This window comes from Kwoniella botswanensis, chromosome 1 (genome assembly GCF_036426115.1).
Source record: "Kwoniella botswanensis chromosome 1, complete sequence".
NCBI classification, from domain to species: Eukaryota; Fungi; Basidiomycota; class Tremellomycetes; order Tremellales; family Cryptococcaceae; genus Kwoniella; species Kwoniella botswanensis.
Genome location: NC_088599.1, coordinates 14,709,218 through 14,729,737, shown reverse-complemented (window position 1 = coordinate 14,729,737; position 20,520 = coordinate 14,709,218). Strand labels below are relative to the sequence as shown.

General features: G+C 44.4%; 7 protein-coding genes across 7 annotated transcripts; 4 read left to right on the top strand and 3 right to left on the bottom strand.

Annotated features, from left to right (window-relative positions):
• Positions 1-154: 154 nt before the first annotated feature.
• Positions 155-5,531, top strand: L199_005569 (myosin-1; the record flags this gene model as incomplete). Its single annotated transcript, XM_064891279.1, has 25 exons — positions 155-157; positions 222-311; positions 384-512; positions 574-616; positions 710-1,038; positions 1,112-1,189; positions 1,247-1,331; positions 1,392-1,495; positions 1,564-1,868; positions 1,936-2,031; positions 2,090-2,108; positions 2,172-2,301; positions 2,361-2,769; positions 2,840-3,010; positions 3,077-3,233; positions 3,331-3,637; positions 3,729-3,820; positions 3,877-4,005; positions 4,075-4,196; positions 4,265-4,392; positions 4,450-4,511; positions 4,566-4,890; positions 4,957-5,008; positions 5,083-5,430; positions 5,495-5,531. The coding sequence occupies 25 exons, from the start codon at positions 155-157 to the stop codon at positions 5,529-5,531; spliced, it is 3,750 nt and encodes a 1,249-aa protein (XP_064747351.1).
• Positions 5,532-6,507: 976 nt separating this feature from the next.
• On the top strand, positions 6,508-7,075 carry L199_005568 (uncharacterized protein; the record flags this gene model as incomplete). The annotated part of the gene is made up of 4 exons (XM_064891278.1): positions 6,508-6,539; positions 6,608-6,667; positions 6,742-6,835; positions 6,935-7,075. The coding sequence occupies 4 exons, from the start codon at positions 6,508-6,510 to the stop codon at positions 7,073-7,075; spliced, it is 327 nt and encodes a 108-aa protein (XP_064747350.1).
• A 527-nt stretch (positions 7,076-7,602) lies between these two features.
• L199_005567 (uncharacterized protein) lies at positions 7,603-8,423 on the top strand (the record flags this gene model as incomplete). Its single annotated transcript, XM_064891277.1, has 4 exons — positions 7,603-7,823; positions 7,886-7,939; positions 8,018-8,117; positions 8,283-8,423. 4 exons carry the CDS (start codon positions 7,603-7,605, stop codon positions 8,421-8,423), a joined length of 516 nt encoding a protein of 171 aa, XP_064747349.1.
• A 455-nt stretch (positions 8,424-8,878) lies between these two features.
• Positions 8,879-9,517, bottom strand: L199_005566 (uncharacterized protein; the record flags this gene model as incomplete). Its single annotated transcript, XM_064891276.1, has 1 exon — positions 8,879-9,517. The coding sequence occupies one exon, from the start codon at positions 9,515-9,517 to the stop codon at positions 8,879-8,881; it is 639 nt and encodes a 212-aa protein (XP_064747348.1).
• Positions 9,518-9,979: 462 nt separating this feature from the next.
• On the bottom strand, positions 9,980-11,782 carry L199_005565 (uncharacterized protein; the record flags this gene model as incomplete). The annotated part of the gene is made up of 9 exons (XM_064891275.1): positions 9,980-10,003; positions 10,071-10,136; positions 10,285-10,595; positions 10,716-10,832; positions 10,905-10,944; positions 11,009-11,070; positions 11,143-11,248; positions 11,343-11,513; positions 11,681-11,782. The coding sequence occupies 9 exons, from the start codon at positions 11,780-11,782 to the stop codon at positions 9,980-9,982; spliced, it is 999 nt and encodes a 332-aa protein (XP_064747347.1).
• A 582-nt stretch (positions 11,783-12,364) lies between these two features.
• Positions 12,365-13,601, top strand: L199_005564 (uncharacterized protein; the record flags this gene model as incomplete). The annotated part of the gene is made up of 7 exons (XM_064891274.1): positions 12,365-12,432; positions 12,491-12,510; positions 12,584-12,690; positions 12,772-12,881; positions 12,963-13,159; positions 13,323-13,378; positions 13,464-13,601. The coding sequence occupies 7 exons, from the start codon at positions 12,365-12,367 to the stop codon at positions 13,599-13,601; spliced, it is 696 nt and encodes a 231-aa protein (XP_064747346.1).
• Positions 13,602-14,048: 447 nt separating this feature from the next.
• L199_005563 (uncharacterized protein) lies at positions 14,049-18,550 on the bottom strand (the record flags this gene model as incomplete). Its single annotated transcript, XM_064891273.1, has 3 exons — positions 14,049-14,886; positions 14,965-17,444; positions 17,507-18,550. 3 exons carry the CDS (start codon positions 18,548-18,550, stop codon positions 14,049-14,051), a joined length of 4,362 nt encoding a protein of 1,453 aa, XP_064747345.1.
• Between the last annotated feature and the right edge of the window lie 1,970 nt (positions 18,551-20,520).

Sequence of the window (20,520 nt, the reverse complement as noted above, 5' to 3'; positions counted from 1 at the left end):
CCTTTATCACCACCAACCTGCCATCCGATATCATATCATCCATTGTTATATCCCCGACTCGGAGAGCAGCACAGGAATCAGCAAGCCATTCCGGACGGTAGTTTCGTAAGACTTCTCGTGACAGACTCGGGGTAGAAGACAGCAAACAGATAACATGGTACGTTCTTCCTTTCCAGACACCAGTAATATAACTTAGCTCACCTCTGCAATGACCTAACCAGGCAATTTCTAAGAAGGCGGGTAAGAAGGGAGTCAGCGGGCTGCTAGGAGGAGGTGGAGGAGGCGCAACCAAATCCCAGAAGGTCCAAAAGGTCGGTCTTGAATCCTATCCGCGTTCAAGATAGCGACATGAATGACTGATGATGCGAAACCAAACCGTGTAGGCCGATTGGAGTGAAGGTTTCAAGAAGAAGAAAGCGGCTGGTGTGCCCGATATGACACTGCTGAGCACGATCACCAACGAAGCTATCAATGATAATCTGAAGCAGAGGTTCAACAATCAGGAAATCTACGTGAGCTATCTGCTACTCAATGAACACAGGTGTCTCAAGCTAACAGCACCTGCATCTATAGACATATATCGCACATGTGTTGATCTCAGTCAACCCTTTCCGAGGTACGTCCACTCCAACCTTTCCTTCCTCCGCTTTATAGAGACCAATGTGACATGTGCTAATTTGGTTGAGCGGTTAATTGTTGTTTGTTGTAGATCTCGGTATATACACCACTGAAATCCTCAATTCGTACAGGGGTAAAAACCGTCTAGAAATGACTCCTCACGTATTTGCCATCGCCGAATCAGCATATTACCGGATGACGACCGAGAAGGAAAACCAATGTGTGATTATCTCAGGAGAGTCCGGTGCAGGTAAGACGGAAGCTGCCAAGAGGATCATGCAATATATAGCGGCTGTGTCGGGAGGTGAAGGTTCATCAGGTGGGATCGAGAATGTGAAAGAGATGGTATTAGCCACGAACCCGTTGTTGGAAAGTTTTGGATGTGCCAAGACGCTTAGGAATGATAATTCTAGTAGACATGTGAGTTGAGTATACTCTATACCTCTGGCTCTGAGAGGTGAAGAAGACTCCAACTGACTTTGCCTCCGTCTAGGGTAAATACCTTGAAATTATGTTTAATAGTTTGGGTCAACCTGTTGGAGCTCAAATTACCAATTATCTGCTGGAAAAGGTAAGCTGATAGAATCACGACTATGACGAGCGATTGGAGCTGACAATTGTACGTCAGAACCGAGTGGTAGGACAGATTGACGATGAGAGAGATTTCCATATATTCTATCAGTTCACCAAAGGAGCTAGCGCGGAGCAGAAAGGTGAGCACATATGATAATCGTTGTCTCACGACCCGTTGCTGATGATTTTTGTAATTGCAGAGGCATTTGGATTACAAGGACCAGAGGCATATGCCTATACAAGTAGAAGTGGATGTCTAGATGTCAAGAGTATCAACGATGTTTCGGATTTCCAGGAGACCATTGTATGTTCACCATTGATTTCTCGGTTCTCCCATCGATCTGCCAGTTCAACTGATCATCCGGAATGTAGCGTGCAATGCAAATCATTGGATTATCAGCCGACGAACAGAACTCAATCTTCCGCGTACTCGCTACTATCCTTTGGTTAGGAAACGTAGAATTTGTCGAAGGAGATGATGGAAATGCTACTATCGCCGATACGGGTGTCACTGATTTTGCCGGTTATCTGATGGAAGTTGATCCTCAGCAACTGCAGAAGGTGTTGATGACAAGAATCATGGAAACTCAGCGAGGTGGACGAAGAGGGAGTGTGTATGAGGTACCGCAGAATGTAGCTCAGGCGAGCTCGGGCAGAGATGCTCTGGCGAAAGCTCTGTGAGTGAGCTATCGTTGCGGTGCTCATGTTCGACTGCTAACCTGATCGTCTCTATGTTTGATATAGGTACAACAACCTCTTCGAATGGATTGTTAGTCGTGTCAATGTGTCTATGAAACCTCAACAAAACCCTGATTATGTGATTGGTGTACTGGATATCTAGTGAGTTACCCATACAATGATCGGAAACTGAACCGCACTGACACTCGTCGCGCTACAGTGGGTTCGAGATCTTCCAAGTAAGCTACCTGTATTTTGATGGTCTTCATCTTCGACGAAACACCAGCTGATTCCCAAATCAGGACAACAGTTTCGAGCAGCTTTGTATCAACTATGTCAACGAGAAATTGCAACAAATCTTCATTGAGCTTACCCTCAAAGCTGAACAAGAGGAGTACGTGAGGGAACAGATCAAATGGACGCCTATCAAGTGTAAGTTGCCTTACCAGTGTAATGTATACGTGTGGCAGCTTATCATATCGCTCGCATAGTCTTCGACAACGCAGTCGTATGCTCGCTCATCGAGGACAAACGACCTGCCGGTATCTTCGCTACTCTTAACGATGCCACTGCAACCGCCCATGCCGATCCATCAGCAGCCGATAACTCGTTCATCCAACGATCTAACATGCTCGCTTCCAACCCTAACTTCGAAGCTAGAGGAAACAAATTCTTGATCAAGCATTATGCCGGTGATGTGTTGTACAACGTTTCAGGAATGACGGATAAGAACAAGGATACTCTCATTAAGGATATATTGGATCTGATCGAAGGCTCCAAGGATGATTTCCTACATACATTATTCCCTGAGAAAGTCGACCATTCCAACAAGAAAAGGCCTCCTACTGCCGGTGATAAAATCAAAGCGTCGGCTAATGCTTTGGTAGACAATCTTATGAAGTGGGTACTGCCTTGCCAACAGACGCTTGTCAACGATCGTTGATCGCTGATTCACTTGCTCTGGTAATAGATGTCAACCTCACTATATACGAACCATCAAACCCAACCAACATCGATCACCTACAGAATACGACGATAAGGCGATCTTACATCAAATCAAGTATCTAGGTTTACAAGAGAATATCCGAGTCAGAAGAGCCGGTTTCGCTTATCGAGCTGAATTCTCCAAGATGATTCAGAGGTCAGTCCAGATACTCGATTGGTTTCCTATCCATGCTACAAGGCTGACGATCTTCTTGATATTCAGATTCTACTTGCTCTCCCCTGCTACTTCATACGCTGGTGATTATATCTGGAATGGCGATGATCGATCAGGATGCGAGAGGATCTTGATGGATGCTAAGATATCGAAAGATGAATGGCAGATGGGTGTGACAAAAGCATTCATCAAAAACCCCGAGACTGTGAGTAGCTTTCTCCCCTATAACCACTCTATTCTTCTCAGTCAGAGGGCGTGTGACTCTCCGCCTCTCAGACGGCTAACGAAACTCGATGATATAGCTGTTCTACCTCGAAGGTGAAAGAGATCGATATTGGCACACCATGGCTTCCCGAATCCAACGAGCCTGGCGAGCATACGTCAGACGGAAGGTAGAAGCAGCCATCAAGATCCAACGATTCTGGAGGAATCAGAAAGAATCGCTGGTATATGCTAGAAAGAGAGATTACGGACATGAAGTCTTGGCTGGAAGAAAGGAAAGGAGGAGATTCAGTTTACTGGGTATGAGGAAATTCATGGGTGATTATCTTGATGTTGGAGGTACGAGTCCACAGGGAGAGATGTTGAGGAATGCCGCGCAGATTGGTCGTGAGTGCACCCTTTCACCTGTCCACACTTGACTGGCCTTGAACAGGCAACATTCATCCAGTGCTGATCCATTTGTTATGTATCTGTTTAGCCGCCGAAACGGTCCATTTCAGTTCAAGAGCAGAATTGTTGGTGTCAAAACTTGGTAGATCTAGTAAACTCAGTCCCAGGTTCCTGATAATTGTGAGTAAGATACAACGTCTTGGTTACTAAGCTCATATGACGACCGTGATTTTCAGACGGACAAAGCTGTCTACTTCGTCGTTTCCGCTGCTAAAGATGGCCGAGTGACTACTTCCCTCGAAAGGAAGATCCCCCTTGTCACTATCAAGACCATATCTATGACTAACCTCAGAGACGACTTTGTGGTAAGTGATCAATCCTCTATGATGCAGCCCGCATAAGCTTCACGTGTTAACCTATAACCTATACATCAGGCACTCAACTTACCTCCATGCGAAGAGGGAGATCCAATCTTCACTTGTGCATTCAAGACCGAAATGATGTGTGTCATTCTCACTTTGACTGGAGGCAACATGAATGTCAGCATTGGTCCAACGTAAGTGTAATTCACGCTACGTCTATATTCCCGATACACAGAAAGGTAATGCTTATTTCCTAATTCAGCATTGACTACCTCAAGAAGAAGGATAAAAAGGCTCAGATCGTAGCTAAGAAAGATGAAGCCGTCCGAGGAGAAGCTGTCTATAAGAGTCATACAATTGCTGTTGGATCCGGTGAACCTGCCTCTAGCTGTCAGTATATCAACTCTTACTGAAAATCCTACGCACTCGGAGCTGATGATATAACAGTATCGGATCCTATGCCACCGCGAAAACCTAAAGCCAAGAAGGCTGCTAAGGCTGCACCTTCCGTGAGCATAACAACGATATCCTGTACACCTGCAACGCTGACTCGTACATTGCAGAGCCGACCAACAAATCGACCAACCGCTAAAACCTTACCAGGAGCTACCAAACCTTCCGCACCGGCAGCTTTGGCTTCGATGCCCTCCGCACCCACTGCTACCAAGGCTCCGGCTGCTGTCAAGCCTCCTATAGCTACTGGTGCTGCACGTGCACCACCCTCAATACCTGGACGAGGTGCTCCCCCTCCTCCTCCACCACCACCCCCTGCACCATCTGCTCCAGCCAAAGAAATGTACAAGGCTTTATACGCTTTCGCAGGTCAACCTGGAGAGATGAGCTTGGTCAAGGGTGAAGAAGTGGAAGTGAAGGAGAAGGATGATAATGGTGAGTGTTTGAGTTTTCCCATACTTGCCGTTCATGTTGAACTCAGATCTAACGAGGCTTTGATAGGTTGGTGGATGGTGGTGAAGAACGGACAGGAAGGATGGGCGCCTTCGAATTAGTGAGTGCCCGCGCTCAGGCCGGACATCATGTGGATGTTTACCTGACTGCTAACATGATTATGCTCAATAATAGTTTGAAACTTATCGAATCTGCTCCTCCACCCCCGCCGCCGCCTCCACCAGCAGCAAGGCGTCCGCCACCCGCTGCTCCAGCTTCAGCAATGAACGGATCAGCCACATCCACACCGCCTACTTCCCGACCATCCTCAACAATAGGTAATAAACCGGCTCTGGCACCTGCCATCAAGCCCAAACCCGCTATACCTGCCAAACCATCCGTAGGAGCTAAACCAGCGGGACTGGGAGGTGGTAAACCCCCTGTACCTTCTGCTCCGAAAGTTCAACCTTCTAGTGCGGGTAAGAAACCTGGTCAGGTGGCTCAACCTCAGGCGCAAGGTGGACAGATGGACTTGGCTGCTGTGTGAGTGTACTTGCTACATATACCGTATTCTGAGTGAGAGGAAATTTGCTGATGTTTTTGTCAGCTTCGCGAGGAGAGCTCAACAGGCTCGGGGCGAATAGTTGTTTTTCTTTCTTCGGGGAGTTATAGTATATAAGTAGGGACATAGTTACAGGTAGATATGAATTGTATTCAGATAAGTTTCTGGTTATGGGATAGATGTATACATGAGATTTAGTAGAGAAAACCCGAGTACAGATCAAAGACACATTGATACAGTACAAAAGAATTCAGGTTGAATGACGTATATACAAATGTACCTCGGATGCATTTCTGATGGATAGTCACACGTCCAAGTGACTTTCCCCTAGAATATTGACAAATCTGAATGAGAATGATGGTAGTGTGCCGTTCCATCAGTTGTCAAGGTGTGGGTCAAGCTGTCTCACCATATCGACGTTGTTCGCACTTAAACCCAAAGTGTGAGATTCCAATGGCATCATGGCATCGTTCTGCCGCTCCACGTCCGTTTCCGACTCCGACGGAGGGTGAGAACTGGGTTTGGGGTGATCAGTGGGATTGAGAATGGCAGGTAGCACAGTTAATCATCCGAGTTTTGACTGTCATAACACGTCATTACACCCTGAGAATGATCAACTCCGTTGTGCCTGATGAACGTATAGGTAAAAGTAAATTACAGTGTGGCTGTGAACCAGGAAACCAACCTTTTGCCAAGAATAGACTGGCTGGGACATCAGATGATGCAACCTTCCAAGAATAAAGGACGAAGGATGCGGGATGAAACCACCTGACTACGAAAGATTATATCATCCAGGGGTTGGATTATGTCATTACGAAGTACGGTCGAATCCGAGATGAAACAAAGCAAAGTTACATATCTCAGGTGGCTATCAAAGGTATATATATATACGGACACAAGGGGGGCGTCGTATGATTGGAAAGAAGAATTTAAATCCCTCTGTTGTTGAGTCTATATACAGTACATACTTTGGTGACTCCCAATTTACATACGGTATCAACAACTTCCAACCCTATATCAGCATCTTCTACCATCTTACAACAAGACTTCAATACAATATGAACGGCTATTCACCTAAATCCGCTTCTTCGTGAGTAACTCCCTTCATCATATTTGATGCGATATGAGACTGAACCTATCTCCTGTGTTGTTGAGCAGGTACGGATTACCATCTCCATCTACTTCTTATAGAAGGTTCTCAGAGGAACAGTCGCCTTCGTAAGTATCCACTTACCGTGCACAGCCCATAGCCCACAGTCCATATGAGATCAAGTTAGCTGACAAAACCATAGTCCCCTCCCTCAATACTCCCTGTCGTCCGATTATACTCATCTAGTAGAAGAACCAGGAATGAAAGTCGTCATAGCCCGTAAAGTAGCTAAGCTGGTGAGTTACCCATCCATACCATATTACTATGTACTTGAATAGTCAGTACTGTTGGAACGGTCGCTGAATGATTAGCTCGTTTTCGGTGAACCACCATAGCAAGACTCGTTACCCAACCTGTCATCAGATAATCTCCGTCAAGCCAAGGCAGATATGATGTACCTCCTTACGATCTTAGATGGGCAAGGGGATGCGGTCGCTCAATGCAAAGCAGGTGCAGTGTATAGTGCTCCTGTTTAAGTGAAATCTACGGCGACTAAATCTAGTTTCTTAAATTTGTATATTGATTTCAATTGTACTAGTAACAGTAACGATCTGATACACGAAAACGAAATGAAATATAATGCAATGAGCCCAAGAAACGCTTTGATCGCTGATCATCCATTGGTACACACTAACACTGACTGTTTTTGATGGTGATCAACGTCATTCTCCCCGCCCCTCCTTTGGGATCACCCAGCTAACGAACTAGACTCATATCAAGAATTTCATATGCTGAACATGAACTAGAATCATGACACTACCTTCTTCCCTTTTATGCACTTACACACACTCTCTCTTTTGACTATATCCATTCACCAATATCTGATATCCCACATCGATACACTGTAGTCTTCCGACACGCTCTTTTCACAATACTTCAGACTCAACGTCATATCCTACCTTGGCCCTACCAGGTAGTGATAAAGAAAGAAATATATAAGAGGTAGGCATCTACCTCTTCGTACCCGTACTGTTAAAACAAGGCATTATCCTGACACTATAAAATGGGATTCGACCTAGAAAGAGCAGATAAGTCAATCACGTACCTCGCCATCAACAACAACGAAATGCCAAATAGTCATAGCAATTCTTTCAATGGGACTTATCCAGCCAAGTTAGAGGATCAAACGAGGTTGAAAGAGTTAGATGACCAGGATCAACTTCTGGAGAAACAGAAGCAGAATGGGTTAGATGTAGATAACGATACACATATCCATATCTTAGCGTGAGTGTTGTCATCATCGTGAGTACGACAATGGTAATGGAAACTGATGGAGTTGGATATAGGGGTAATACGGACTTCTCTTTACCTAATGCTTATGTTCAAGGTACTGCACCTCCGTGAGTGATCCTTCTAAAGTACTTCAAGCAGTCTTATCCCATGATTTCACAAGCTGACATATTCGGTAAATTAATAAGCCTTACTGCAAGACCTTATCAACTCTCCAAAGGTTATTCCCATCTCGTCGAATCGCCAGATAAATATAGGGAAGTGATCATTGAGAAAGTCGGTAAATTGGTTAGTGATGAAGTCCAAACCACAATCCTGGTCCCCAATCCTTAAATTCTCATAACTTTTTTTTTCCTTACTCATTCCAAGTGGGCCTTTTTACTTCTCCCCATATCATTCACTGTCTTTGATCAATTCCGAGCTGATCATATGTATTGAAATTTTCATTATCAGCAATCAACATTACCTCAACTCGGTTCAGATGATCTCCGACAAGCTAGAGCCGATTTCGTCTATCTCAAGTCCATCTTGGATGACGAAGGTGTCGATATTGCGCAGATCAAGGCTGGCGCGAATTGGGCGAGTAGGGAGTGAAAGAACAGGATCATGCGAAATGAGCAATATTATTTAGTATTAAGAGATAAAGAAACAAAAAAGGAAAGAAGAAGGGTGTGGAGGAAGATTGTTCGTTTACGAGTGTCATGATTTTAACGATATAACGATTTGTACGATTGGGAGAGAAGGGGGAAGTGGTAGAAGATGTCTCATGCATTTACATTTGTGTATAACAGTATGCACATGAGTCGTCCAGATTTCGCTATATCGACAAATGATATTGATGGGGTTATTCGTCTGTTAGAGTGGACGATTCGTGATCAGCTTTTATCACTTTACTTATTCCTTTGACTACAAAAACTGAGTAAGGGCAAACCAAAAGATGAGAATGAGACAGTCTTTCTAGATCATAGACAACAAGAATGAACGATAGAGGGAAAAAGCAAGAGAGGAAAGTAAGTAGTAAAATAGTAATCATCACTCACCTTTTGAGCTTAATAGCCAGGTCTTACCCAATCATACTCCCATCCTTTTCCTTTACTTTCAACGGGGACCCAACTTTCCCTAGGGAACAATCCAGGTATCCTGGTTTCTTTCCATCTCTGTTCAACACTCTTCTTTCCTTTCTGAGATCTTTCTTCGGCAGTTCGTTCAGCCTGATGTGTAGTGGAAGTAGCAATTTCGTATATCCTTCTATGATACTTTCCCCCCTTCCCTTCTTTACTCTCAATTCCCCCATTAGAAGGATTAGTAATAGCTTCTAATTCATTACAAGCTTCCACCATAGCTTTGAATTTTGCGTCCAACATCTTCTGACGGGATTGACGGAGGTGACGTTGGCGCAGTTGCCAAGCTCTCTCAATGGTCTCGTGAACTTCCTCCGAGGGGATCACTGCCTGTAGACGATTCAGGTGATCTGCATGATAGGTTCCGGTTGGAGATGATGAAGTGGGTGAATACGAATCGAGAGGGTAGAGGACTTGACGAAGTAGGTCGGATCGACTGTCTGTTGGAACGTGGAGGGCGGGATTACCTGATGAGGAAGAGGAGGATTTGACAGCGTAGGTTCGAGTCAAGGTGAGAGTGGTACGGGGAATAGTCGAACGGATGTTGCAAACTGATCGGAGGGACATTATCGGAAGGATCAGAAGGGATTGTGACGGTTAAATTAAAGTGGTTATCACTGCAGTTGATTTTGGTTTGAAGGTGGATGTATTCCTAAGCAGTGGCAGGTAGAGGGATTATGAAGGATAGTTTTTATATCTATCTATCGATCAGAGGTGAGAAATGCTCAAATATCAACGTATGTATCTCATTCCCGTTATGGTGGTGATTTTGACGAAAAAACCGAATCCCTCACCAGACACGGAGATGAGACATATCTCCGTGCACATCCAGTTGACTTTGTCTCTTCGCCCAAGTTCGAAAAGGTATCTCATATTTGCGTCCAAAGATGGATACATGCAACACATGTAGAGCGAGCACCATTGAATGCATCTCTCATTCGGCCATCCTAAACATACAGAACCAGACTATACGACGTTCAATCCCTACTTAGCATGTGCTGCTCCTTTGTTATTGGTGTACGCCCCTGCCTACTCGGTGACTTCGAGGACAATCTAAATCGATACAAAGTCAGTCAGCCGAGTATCAACGTCTATATTGGTAGTGTCTCATATTATTCACCTTGCCGCTGTTCTTATTCCCTTCCATATCTTTGTGAGCCTGAATGACATCCGTCCAGGGGTATGTCTGGGTCGATTGAAATCGAGGGTCAACAAGGATCAAACCAATGGATAGGTGTCAATCGACTCTCCTGCATGATCATAGCAAGAGATGACTCGAGGATGACAGCTCATTGTGCCTCGATGGTAGTTTCATCATCGAGACTCAAACTCACCTTATAAATCTTCACTTTCAATTCTCCCTTGAGTATACCAGGTAATACCCTCTCTTTAAACACCTCCAACAAACCATGTTGATATTCTGCCTTTCTCGATCTCAAGGTACTTCCCTTGATCGTCAATCTCTTGCCCAATATCGGGGCAAGGTTCGCTCCCTCGGGGAAGGCAGCACCAGACATGAAAGCGAGGTACAACATTTGACCGTCCAAGTTGAGGATTGAGATATTCTGGTTCCAATATTGTTTACCGATGAAATCGATTATGAGATCTACGCCAGGTGCGTGGGATTTGATCTCTTTGGCGAAATCTGTTGGATCGCTTTGTTAGCACGAGAAGCTCTTCCTCATGAAAGATCATTCAAACGGTAGATCAAGGATATGGTCTTTTTCTTTTCGACAAAGTTGGACAGTAGTGAGTTGATACTTACCCTGAGTTTTATAATTGAAAACATGTAATCTATCACTGTGACCCAACTGCTTTAAGAATTCAACTTTCTCATCTGATCCGCAGGTCGTAAACACTTTTCCAGCTTTGATCACGTGTACTATTCCAAAGCGATAAGGTCTTGTAAGCTCATACTCCCCTCTTCAGTCTCAGCAAGTACGGGAGAGCTTACAGGCAATTTGGATCGCTGCGATACCGACACCGGAAGCTCCCTACGGTACATCCACGTCAGCTAAAAGATGGATACGTACAGTCCTGGTACCGCCTGAGACGTACTGCGTGAATTAGAACATTCTGACCTTCTTTCAAAGGAGTCTCTACCATCAAAGCTTGAGTAGCTATCGTCATGCCCGGTAAGGTATCAGCTATATACCTAATGATATATATCTTTTCGCAGAGGTAGGACTGACCTGTCATCCATACTTCCGGAATACCAGCTGCTTCCACCCAATCGAACTCTTTGGGTTTGGGAAGTAACATAGTCTCGGGATTGACGATATATTCAGCGTATGCTCCCTGTAAAGCAAACAACGGAATAAGCATATGAACCAGTGTATCCGATCCAAGAGGTGAGAAATTAAAGGAAAGAGAAAGAGGTACACAAGCTCACACCATAAGCTAATCCATAAACTTCGTCTCCCTCCTTATACACCTTCGCACCTTCTCCCAACTTATCGACTGTTCCTGAGAACTCTACTCCCAAGATTGTTTTCGATGCTTGAGGAGGTAAAGGGTATTTACCCTCTCGTTGGAGAAGATCCATTCGGTTGAGACCGAATGCCTGTCAATGAGAAAGGGAAAAGAAAGATCGTATGTCAGTGAAGTCGATAGCGATACTCTGCCAAGCGTTAGAAGGAAAGATGGTTACCTTGACCTATGATAAAGGATAAATAACTGTTCGTAAGCTGAATTTTGTCCCATTCCGGTCACTTGTCGGACTCTACTCACCTTGACTAGCACTTCTCCTTTGCCAGGCTCGGGAGTCTTCTCTTCTCCCATATGAAGATTATCCGCTGGACCAGTCCCATCTTTGATCAGTATACATTTCATCTTGGATGGTATTTGGCTGTTTTGATGATTGTATCTCGGCTGAACAGTAGTGAATGCTCTAAACGGGGATACGAATGATGATACTGGTCTTGCAGATGAGATTGATAGTGTCGGTAGGAGTACTCGAGGTAATTGACGAAGGCTGCTTGTGGTGGTAGAGTGTGTGATACAAGACATGGGGAAAGAGCGAACTTCAGAACACGAGCATGCGAATGATATGCTCTCGTCTAGTGAGTACTCGTATGCATTCGAGTTACCGGATGAGCACGAGTTATGACGGCGGTCTTCATTCACCGCTGCTCGTTTCACTCGTACTGGTTGTTACTCATCAGGTGGAGGTGCATCGAAATACAAGCGGACATCGCCGAGCTGGTATCTGATGAGGTCATCGGTAATCTCGTGATCTGTCCTGCTCGTTAGCTGGAATCACACGTCTCAATCGATCTTAACTTATAGGTATCCAAATACCCAACGCAATAAATATCCATACCTCTCTTGGCTTGTTACTTCCCACTTATATCGATCGTTCCCGTGGACTCACAGAATAGACATATAGATTATAGACAACGAGTTCGTAACGTAATGTCAAGAAAGTCCAAAGCCACTTCCAAGAGATTGCATCTTACCAGACATGCTCAGGCGGAACACAAGTGAGTGGAGTGTGGTTTGCTCTTATCCACAAAAAATGCTGATGTCGAATGTTCGTAGTGTTGCATCGGATTATACCAGTTAGTCAATCACACAGCGTCGACCATCTCGGACACAATGGGTATAACCATACTGACACTCAGGTCATCACAGTCGCAGACGCACCATTAACTGCCTTGGGTCGAAAACAATCCCGAGAATTAAATGAATTGACCAAGGATACTTTCCAGAAAACAGCCGAGTTATTGGTCTCTTCCCCTGTAAGCTTTCTACCCACTTCAGCTCCTGCATACAATGGGAAAAGAAGCATAAGCTCAATATCTGTGTGTCGTTGTATGTAGTTGAGAAGACCGATGGAAACGATGTTAATTGGATATCCATCCCTGAAAGAACGATTAGATAAAGAAGGTAAACCTGTCATCCTCTTAGATACATTACAAGAAGTAGGACCGTGAGTCAAACCCAACCCGTCCCCGTCGACGGGGACATGAATCTAAGGTAGTTTCACTGACATACATGATGCACTGCTCAGCTACGCGTGCGACACGCCAACCTACCCAATCTCCAAACTCAAATCATCCAACAATGGTATTTTCTCAGATCTGGACTTTTCGACATTATCGGAAGACTACGCTAGTAAACAGGGTATATACGCTCCTGAGAATGGAGGTGAGCGAGCTAAAAAGGTTAGACATTGGTTAAGGGATAGAGAAGAGAGTGAGATCGTTGGTGAGTCGTGTCAAAACTATCTTTGGGAACGAAAGAGGTGATATCGTGGATGGAGTGATCCCTCGCTGTGATTGAAAAATGGTAATGGCTCGTCAGAGTGTTCAAGATAATTCACATATCACATAGACGGGACAAAAGTCTGACTTGCTGCTTGTCATCATAGTCGTAGCTCACGGTGATATTTTGAGATACCTGGTAGATAATCAACAGTCCAGCAGAGTGAGTTGAGCCCTTGTAATCATGTAACTTGCGCCTCAGACAGATGCTGATTTGACTTCTGTGTCCCTTTGTGTGTTCATCTCAGCCATGGGATAACGCCGAAGTGAAAGTCTTTACTTTCGTCTCGGAAGATGACGAAAACGCCTCGTTAGTCGAGGTCGATACTCACGCTGAGCCAAGAGACGCTACAGACGAGCCTACCAGTAGGGAGATGAGGAATTAAGCCTATATGTCATGGTCAAGAGGGACGATTGGCGATAGCCCCCTTGTATGGTGCTTTCCTTGGATTCGAGTTTAGAGATAGAGCTAGAAGTAGAATATATATACGAATAGATCGATGGGTACGAATCGGTCAGCTCGCTGCATCACTACAGTACCCATTGAATTCAATGGTGATGGACATGAAAGAGGAGATCTCATCAATTCATGAGAAACGTTGAAATTGAAACATCCTGTAATGCTAATGATTGAGATTCGTAAAATCATTATAAAAGAGTACAAGCAAAGTCCCTTGACAATTTCGACTCCTTGGCCGAATTTTACCTTTCCCCGTTCCCATAACATTTGAGAGCAACTGCTAAAGTCAGAATATATCAGAATGAAGACCCTTGACAATCCGACTAACGTTGTATCTAACAGTCCAAACCTGACGTACAAAAACCAACCACCTTTACCCCTCAATACTATTCCTTCCTATATCCCTTACTCTCTCTCTCTCATCAATTACGAACCCTCTTATTTTCTGTTCTAACCTAGCTAAATGCTCGTTCTCGCCAACTTCGTCTCTCCATTCAAGCACTTTACGCAACTTGTCTCGATCATTGGAAGCACTCGTACTTGCACCCGTACTGGTGGGATCGATATCTTCTGATCGGAGGGTATCATCTCTAGCTAAGAGGGTATCTAACACTGCGGGACGATGATGTTGTTGAGAAGACGTACGTTTACTACTGCTTGCAACAGTGTTATTGGTAGTGAGATAGTCGTTCGAGCAAATACCATTCTTTCCGACAGATTTGTTTTTTAAAGACGATCTTAAGGATAACCCAAATCCTGTCTTGGAATTGTTCGTAGAATGGCACAAAGAAGATTCGGGTGATTTCGAGTTTGACCTAAGACCAAATATACTTGAGGTAGCTGATGTATTCCTACCCTTCATTGATCCTCCAATTCCATTATTACTGTTCGATTTTCGAGAATTATCTCGGAAAGAAGGATCGATCAATTCTTCCATAATCTTCTCTTGAGAATTAGCAGTGTTCAAATCAAAAGTCTTGATTCGATCATTATAACCTAATGGACTTGAGATTGGTATTGGTTGACTAATCTGTCTGATATTCATTCTATCACAGGTCTCTTCATGTTTTGATCTCGGTTTCGATTTCGATATTGACTTTTTACCTTTAGTCAACTCGGCTATTGAGAAAGAAGATGGTAAACCTTTACCTTGTAATCTACGTGTGGAAGTTGAAGGTTTTTCGAAGTATGTGGAAGCGTTATTAGAGTAACTGTAAGATATCTCATAAATTAGCAAACGCAACGTAATCATAAAGAGCGGTAAGTAAGTCAGGAAGTATCGACCTCACAAGCTGGGAGCTGATGTCATACTTTCCTCTCTCCCTACCGCTTCCAACATCCTACTTTTACCATTCTCCTTCTCTTTCTCTCCTTTGTTCCAATCTTGCATCATGACAGCTCTAAGGTTCAAACTACTTTCCAAACTTCCGTTCACCCCATTCCCAGCTAACATACTTTCACCTATACCTCTCAAACCATCAGTTCCATTACTGATGGTTGAATCACGTATATTTGGTGCTGACAAAAGTTGATCGGGAATCGCTAATCTACTTTTCGATCCGGAAGATACCATCCTCGGTACAGCACCACCATCGGTTTTATCGTAGTTGGCGAGTTTGTGTAGACTCGATGAGTTAGATATGGATATACTAAGAGCTTCTTGCAATACTGATTCTCGCCATTTCTTATCTGCGTCTCTTCCCTTCTCTCTAGCCTCTTCCCCGTACTCTGGTGATAAAGCTCTATGTCTTCTTCGTACTCCTTCAGCGTTGTGTGAAGCTTCAAGTGGACTCGATATTCGAAGTTTCAATTCTTCCTTAGATCTAGGTGACAATGATTTCTCTCTCTCGCTGTATACGCTATCTCGAGGTTGATGGTGATGCTGATGGTTGTTATGATCTTTATCAAATGCCTGTGAGAGGGACCTGGCGACAAATCCATCTTTACCAAATAAGATTCTCAACGAATTACTTGCAGATAAGAATGGTGAAGATCTGTTCGATCTCAAAGTTCGCGATATTGCCATCCCAGGCGAAGGCGAGTTATTCTGAGGTAGAGGTTCGATAGCATCAGATGGTGAACAAATTGAGAAAGTAGTCAAAGGTCGAGACCTAAATTTCATTGATGATGTAGATGATATCCGTTCCGTACCATAACTCTGCTGTTGATGCGTGTGCTGATCGTGATTTTCCAAAATTCTTGAGAATCGTTTGGTAGTTGATCTAATCGAAGCTGATTTTATCAAACCTCCAAAAGACGTGGAATTTGAAGGTTCACCTGGACCCGGCTGACCATTACCATCAACATCTGCTTTAAGGTCAAAAGGAGCGTAGGCCCTTTTCATTATCCCTGGTCCAAGGGATTTACTAGATCTCAAAGAGGGTTTTCTACCCACTCCAACTCCACCTCCAACTCCCACTCCAACTTCGACAGGGACTTGCATCGGCGGTGAAGGCTTGGCATGTGAAGAAGGGATGTAAAATCTATTTTGAGCCAATAACAACGACCTTCTAGGTATTCTCTGGCTACCCGTTCCCGAGCCAGTAGACCCAGTCGAAAGAGAAGGGGAATACTGATGTGAATTTTGATCTTCGGGACGGTGGCTTCGACATGGAGCTAAAAGGGCTTGTCTAGGTAATATACCTTGATTCTGTGGTGTAGGAGGTGTAATGACAGCTTCGATCATAGGACTTGATAGTCTTCGTCCAGTCTCAGTCAGGTCTATCGCCTCCTCAAGTAAGGAATCAGGTAATGATACTGGTGTACCGACAGGAGAGAATCCCAATCCTACTGTTGAAGGAGCCATGATCGATAACGAACCTTCACTTTCGTTGAATGCTGGATGTAATGGTCTTCCAACGATCCTTATCACTTTATCAATCATAACGGTGTGGCCCCTGGAAGTGAGATGGTGGTCGTATTCCAAGCTGGTAGGGGTGGAAGCGGGGAAGATGGAGGTTTCGGCTGATCGTGGAGACGCCAGATCCATTTCTAACGTAGTTGAACAGCCTTCTAGATGATGGGGATGATACCTACTTCCTAAATCGATTGATAATTCCCCTGTATACCCTTCGGAAGTATATTCCCCACCATACGGGATATATCCACCTTTCATTAGAGATGGTGAAGGTAATGGCGGTGCCTCATCTAACTCTCTGATAGATTTCGTTGTGGTCAGCGACTGTGATCTAGGTCGTGTTCTCCTTCCGGATTCTTCTGAGCTGTCTTTCTTCCTTAGTGAGACAGATCGCTTGATCGATGCCATTCTACCTTCCAGTCCAATACTAGTCCAATTGGTCCTCTGTTCGAAATCCTGTTGAGCTTTCAATTTAGCAGAATCATAAGTACCTAGGCCCTTCCTCGTATCTCCCCTTGACATGGCAACGGACAAAGGGAAGATAGCACTGGTCCTCTTACTCCATCCTCCTTTCTTACTTTGGCTTCTTGACATGGGACTTGCACTAGATCCAGCAGGACTGTAATCGAGATGAGAATAAGAAGGGCTAGGGATGACGACAGATAGGGATAATGGATCTCCCAAGTCTGGCGCAGGAAGCAAGGGCGAATTCTGAGGATCAGCCGGTGGAGAAGGTGCAGGTCTAGGTGAAGTTAGGGATTGACTTCGTCTCCGTTGTTGAATGACGGTGATCGGTGGGATGTAGGGTTTCTTCTGATTAGCACCTCTGATTTGGGTATGGGTAACATTCGTAGAGGTCTTGGTTTTGGTGCTTGGTGATGTTGGCTCAATAGGATCGTTCCCGTGCGCAGGCTAGAGTCATGCATGAGTAAGCCATTGGGCACCTATTTCGAAATTATAAATTGTTGACTCACTTTACTTCCAATTTCCCATCCTCTCCTTTCACGTCTATTTTCAATCTCCTTCAATATAACGCTTTCTCTTCTCTTCATTCCAGTACCACCATTCACAATATTATCATGGCTTTCCACCAATCCCACTCTACTTTTGACATTGAGGTCATTCATACCAGGTTGTCGTCTCAGAGTACCCATCGTATCTGCCTCCGGTCCTACGTCGTAATATCCTTTCGAGTAGTCTCTAGCTTCGTCAGAAAGTGATGGATAAGGTTTCGATATGTCTGATTTTTTCACTCCTCCAGTTGGTCCATTGACCTTAGTGGGATTGGGTGAATTCTCTTTCTCGGCTTGGTGTTTCAGATTCGGAGTGGGGAGTGATCTTTTATTCTTCAGTCCTGGTACATCACGATGCAATTGTTGGTGCTGATCAATATTTTGGCTGTTCTTTCTATACTTCACTGAATTCCCTCTTGATAACGATTGACCTCTCCTTAAGGGTTTACCATCAGCCTGACATAGACCAGCTGAGTTGTCCTGGGATATGTTGGTGGAGGTCGAAGTAGAGAGATGGATACCGTTCTTGGTATCGCTACTAGGAAAGAGATAATGAATCGTACTTGTAGACGGAGAAGCCAGAATGATTTTAGGTGTAACTACACTATGAGTTGAACCTGGTAAAGGCGATCCACCAGATGACAAAACTGTTGAAGGTGGTCTTGAGGAACTTTGCAATTGAATTGGAGCGGGTGAAGTGACTTGTGAACCGAAAGGGTCAATTTGCGAAGGTGATCCTGGTGTAGGACTATTATCTTGTAACCCTGGTGCATATACTGCACGGTTACTTGGTGTCACGCTTACATTCACATCAGGATGATATTGTTGGCCAGACCTCGAAGTTTGTGGGTGAAATGGCGTTGATATCGACGAGATGCTACCAGAAGGCTGATGCTGATGGTGATGACTTGGCGTAGTAGGTGGTTGTGAGATCTGATTGTGATTATGATATTTATTGGGCCATTGATGGAATAGAGTTGTGGACGATCTTTGAGATTTCACCATCTTGATGTGTCTCGTTGTTACTACGCACTGATCTACGCTCGAAGTGTGTATCTGATCGTGATGTTTTGTGTTTCGGATGGGAGATTTCAGGCACAAAAGACTAAAAGGGGCGTAGGGATCGTCAATCAAACATCAACATCTCCTCGCGCCTTCCTCCAGAGCATCAGCGTGCACCTTTCAGGCTATGTTCGATCCCGATGCTCGACTTATTCAAGCAAAGTCTGGTGCAGTCCATGTACTCACGCAGGTCAGAGTGGGAATGATCTCTCAACCAGCCGAGTAAACGCCACTGATACAGCGAGGCGCCTCGAGATAAAGAATTCGGATGTGTCGGATCAGATTAAGGGGTTATTTTCTGTTGAATACGGAGGGTAATCAAAACAGGATAAACTTAGTCGGTACTTTGTGAGACCAGTTCTTTATTTGTTTATGCTTTTTACATACTCATTGACAGGTTTTCAATCTTTGGACTAATCGCAGATAAAATAGGCTGGTAAGCTTATCGTACTGGTATCTTCGGTCAAACGTTAAATTCAGCGGATCAAAACGCCACAATCGCCACCTGCATTTCGATTGGGGCTGACAGGGACTAGGCTTGCCATCGAGTTGAGAATATCTCTCAAATATTACTTACCCCATACCTGGTATAGCACCATTGACTGAACGCATTGGTCTTCCTTCACGACACTCCGAATCGAAACTTCTTCAAGGCTTCCATCATCCAACAATGGATGTATATCTGTCACCTCGAATGCTCGAGATCATTCTGCAGTAGGTCTTATAATTTTCTCACAAAACTGCTGATCTGCTGAGTGTGGAGCTTGATGCATCGGAGAAAACTTCTATTTGCCTTTCAAGCAGCTTCAGCTCTTCTGAATGACAACTGCATCACGCACATAAACTCATGAAGGCGTACCTTCCAATCAGCTGGTAAGAAACATGGAGTAGTAGGAATGTACAGGATCCGACATTACACTCAGGACAGTCTACTTTTGAGAGCGGGGGATTGCCGTTGTTTTAGTACTCAGTGCGCTGGTAGAAAGCGGGATAGCTGTAGAGGAGGACAAAAGAAGGGTCAGCTCTCTTGCCCTTTTCCCATGTCGACTGCAAAGGAGATCCAAATATACTGTCAGAGATATCTGTCCGTCACTCACTGATGGTATAAAAAGCGCACAAGGAATTGCTGATCTTTCTTTCCCAAGCAATAACTCTCTTATCAAATTGAGAGTATCAAATACCGTCAACAACAGCACATTTATACATATTCACTATGGCTGAGGCTTCAAGAGATCACACCGCCACGACGACAGTTACATGCTCTTGCGATTGTCGAACCAGCGAGAGGCATATAGGCACAGCCTGTACTGTAGTTATGACACCTTTTGGAAACCATGTGCCCAAAGCGGGAGATGTCTGCTCTTACTGTGTGAGCAACTTGGTCCCTCAATATAACCCCCCTCCTCCTTCCATGTAAATCTAATGTTTATACAAATCAACTTATAGTGTTATTGCCTATAGAGCCAGGATCCCGGATGCTTAAAAGCCAGAACCGAATCCTATAGACTAGCGACAACGACATATTCGAGTGGGACCCAGTCAAATGCACAAGGATCCCAACCATCGTCAGCTGAAGCTCGTCAACCACCCAGCTTGGGATTTCAGCCCGTATTCGATTCCTCAGGACGTTTTCTACATCACCGTACCGTGTATCTAGGTGCAAACTCTGACGTCCCAACTATGTCCAATGAGGAGGCCAAGTCTCTCTTATATAAGTATGGCAATAAGTGATCTCCAATGTGGAACATCTCATAGGATACCAATTCGAGAAGAACTATTATCCGTATCTTACCACATTGAAATCTGCATGCATTTTGAATGAAGTTTCTAGACAGGGTTTCTCTACTGTGTCCCGATCATTACCATGTCTTGCTTATCCCATTTTGCCTCTTGTTTCAGCCTCACCTTGGGCG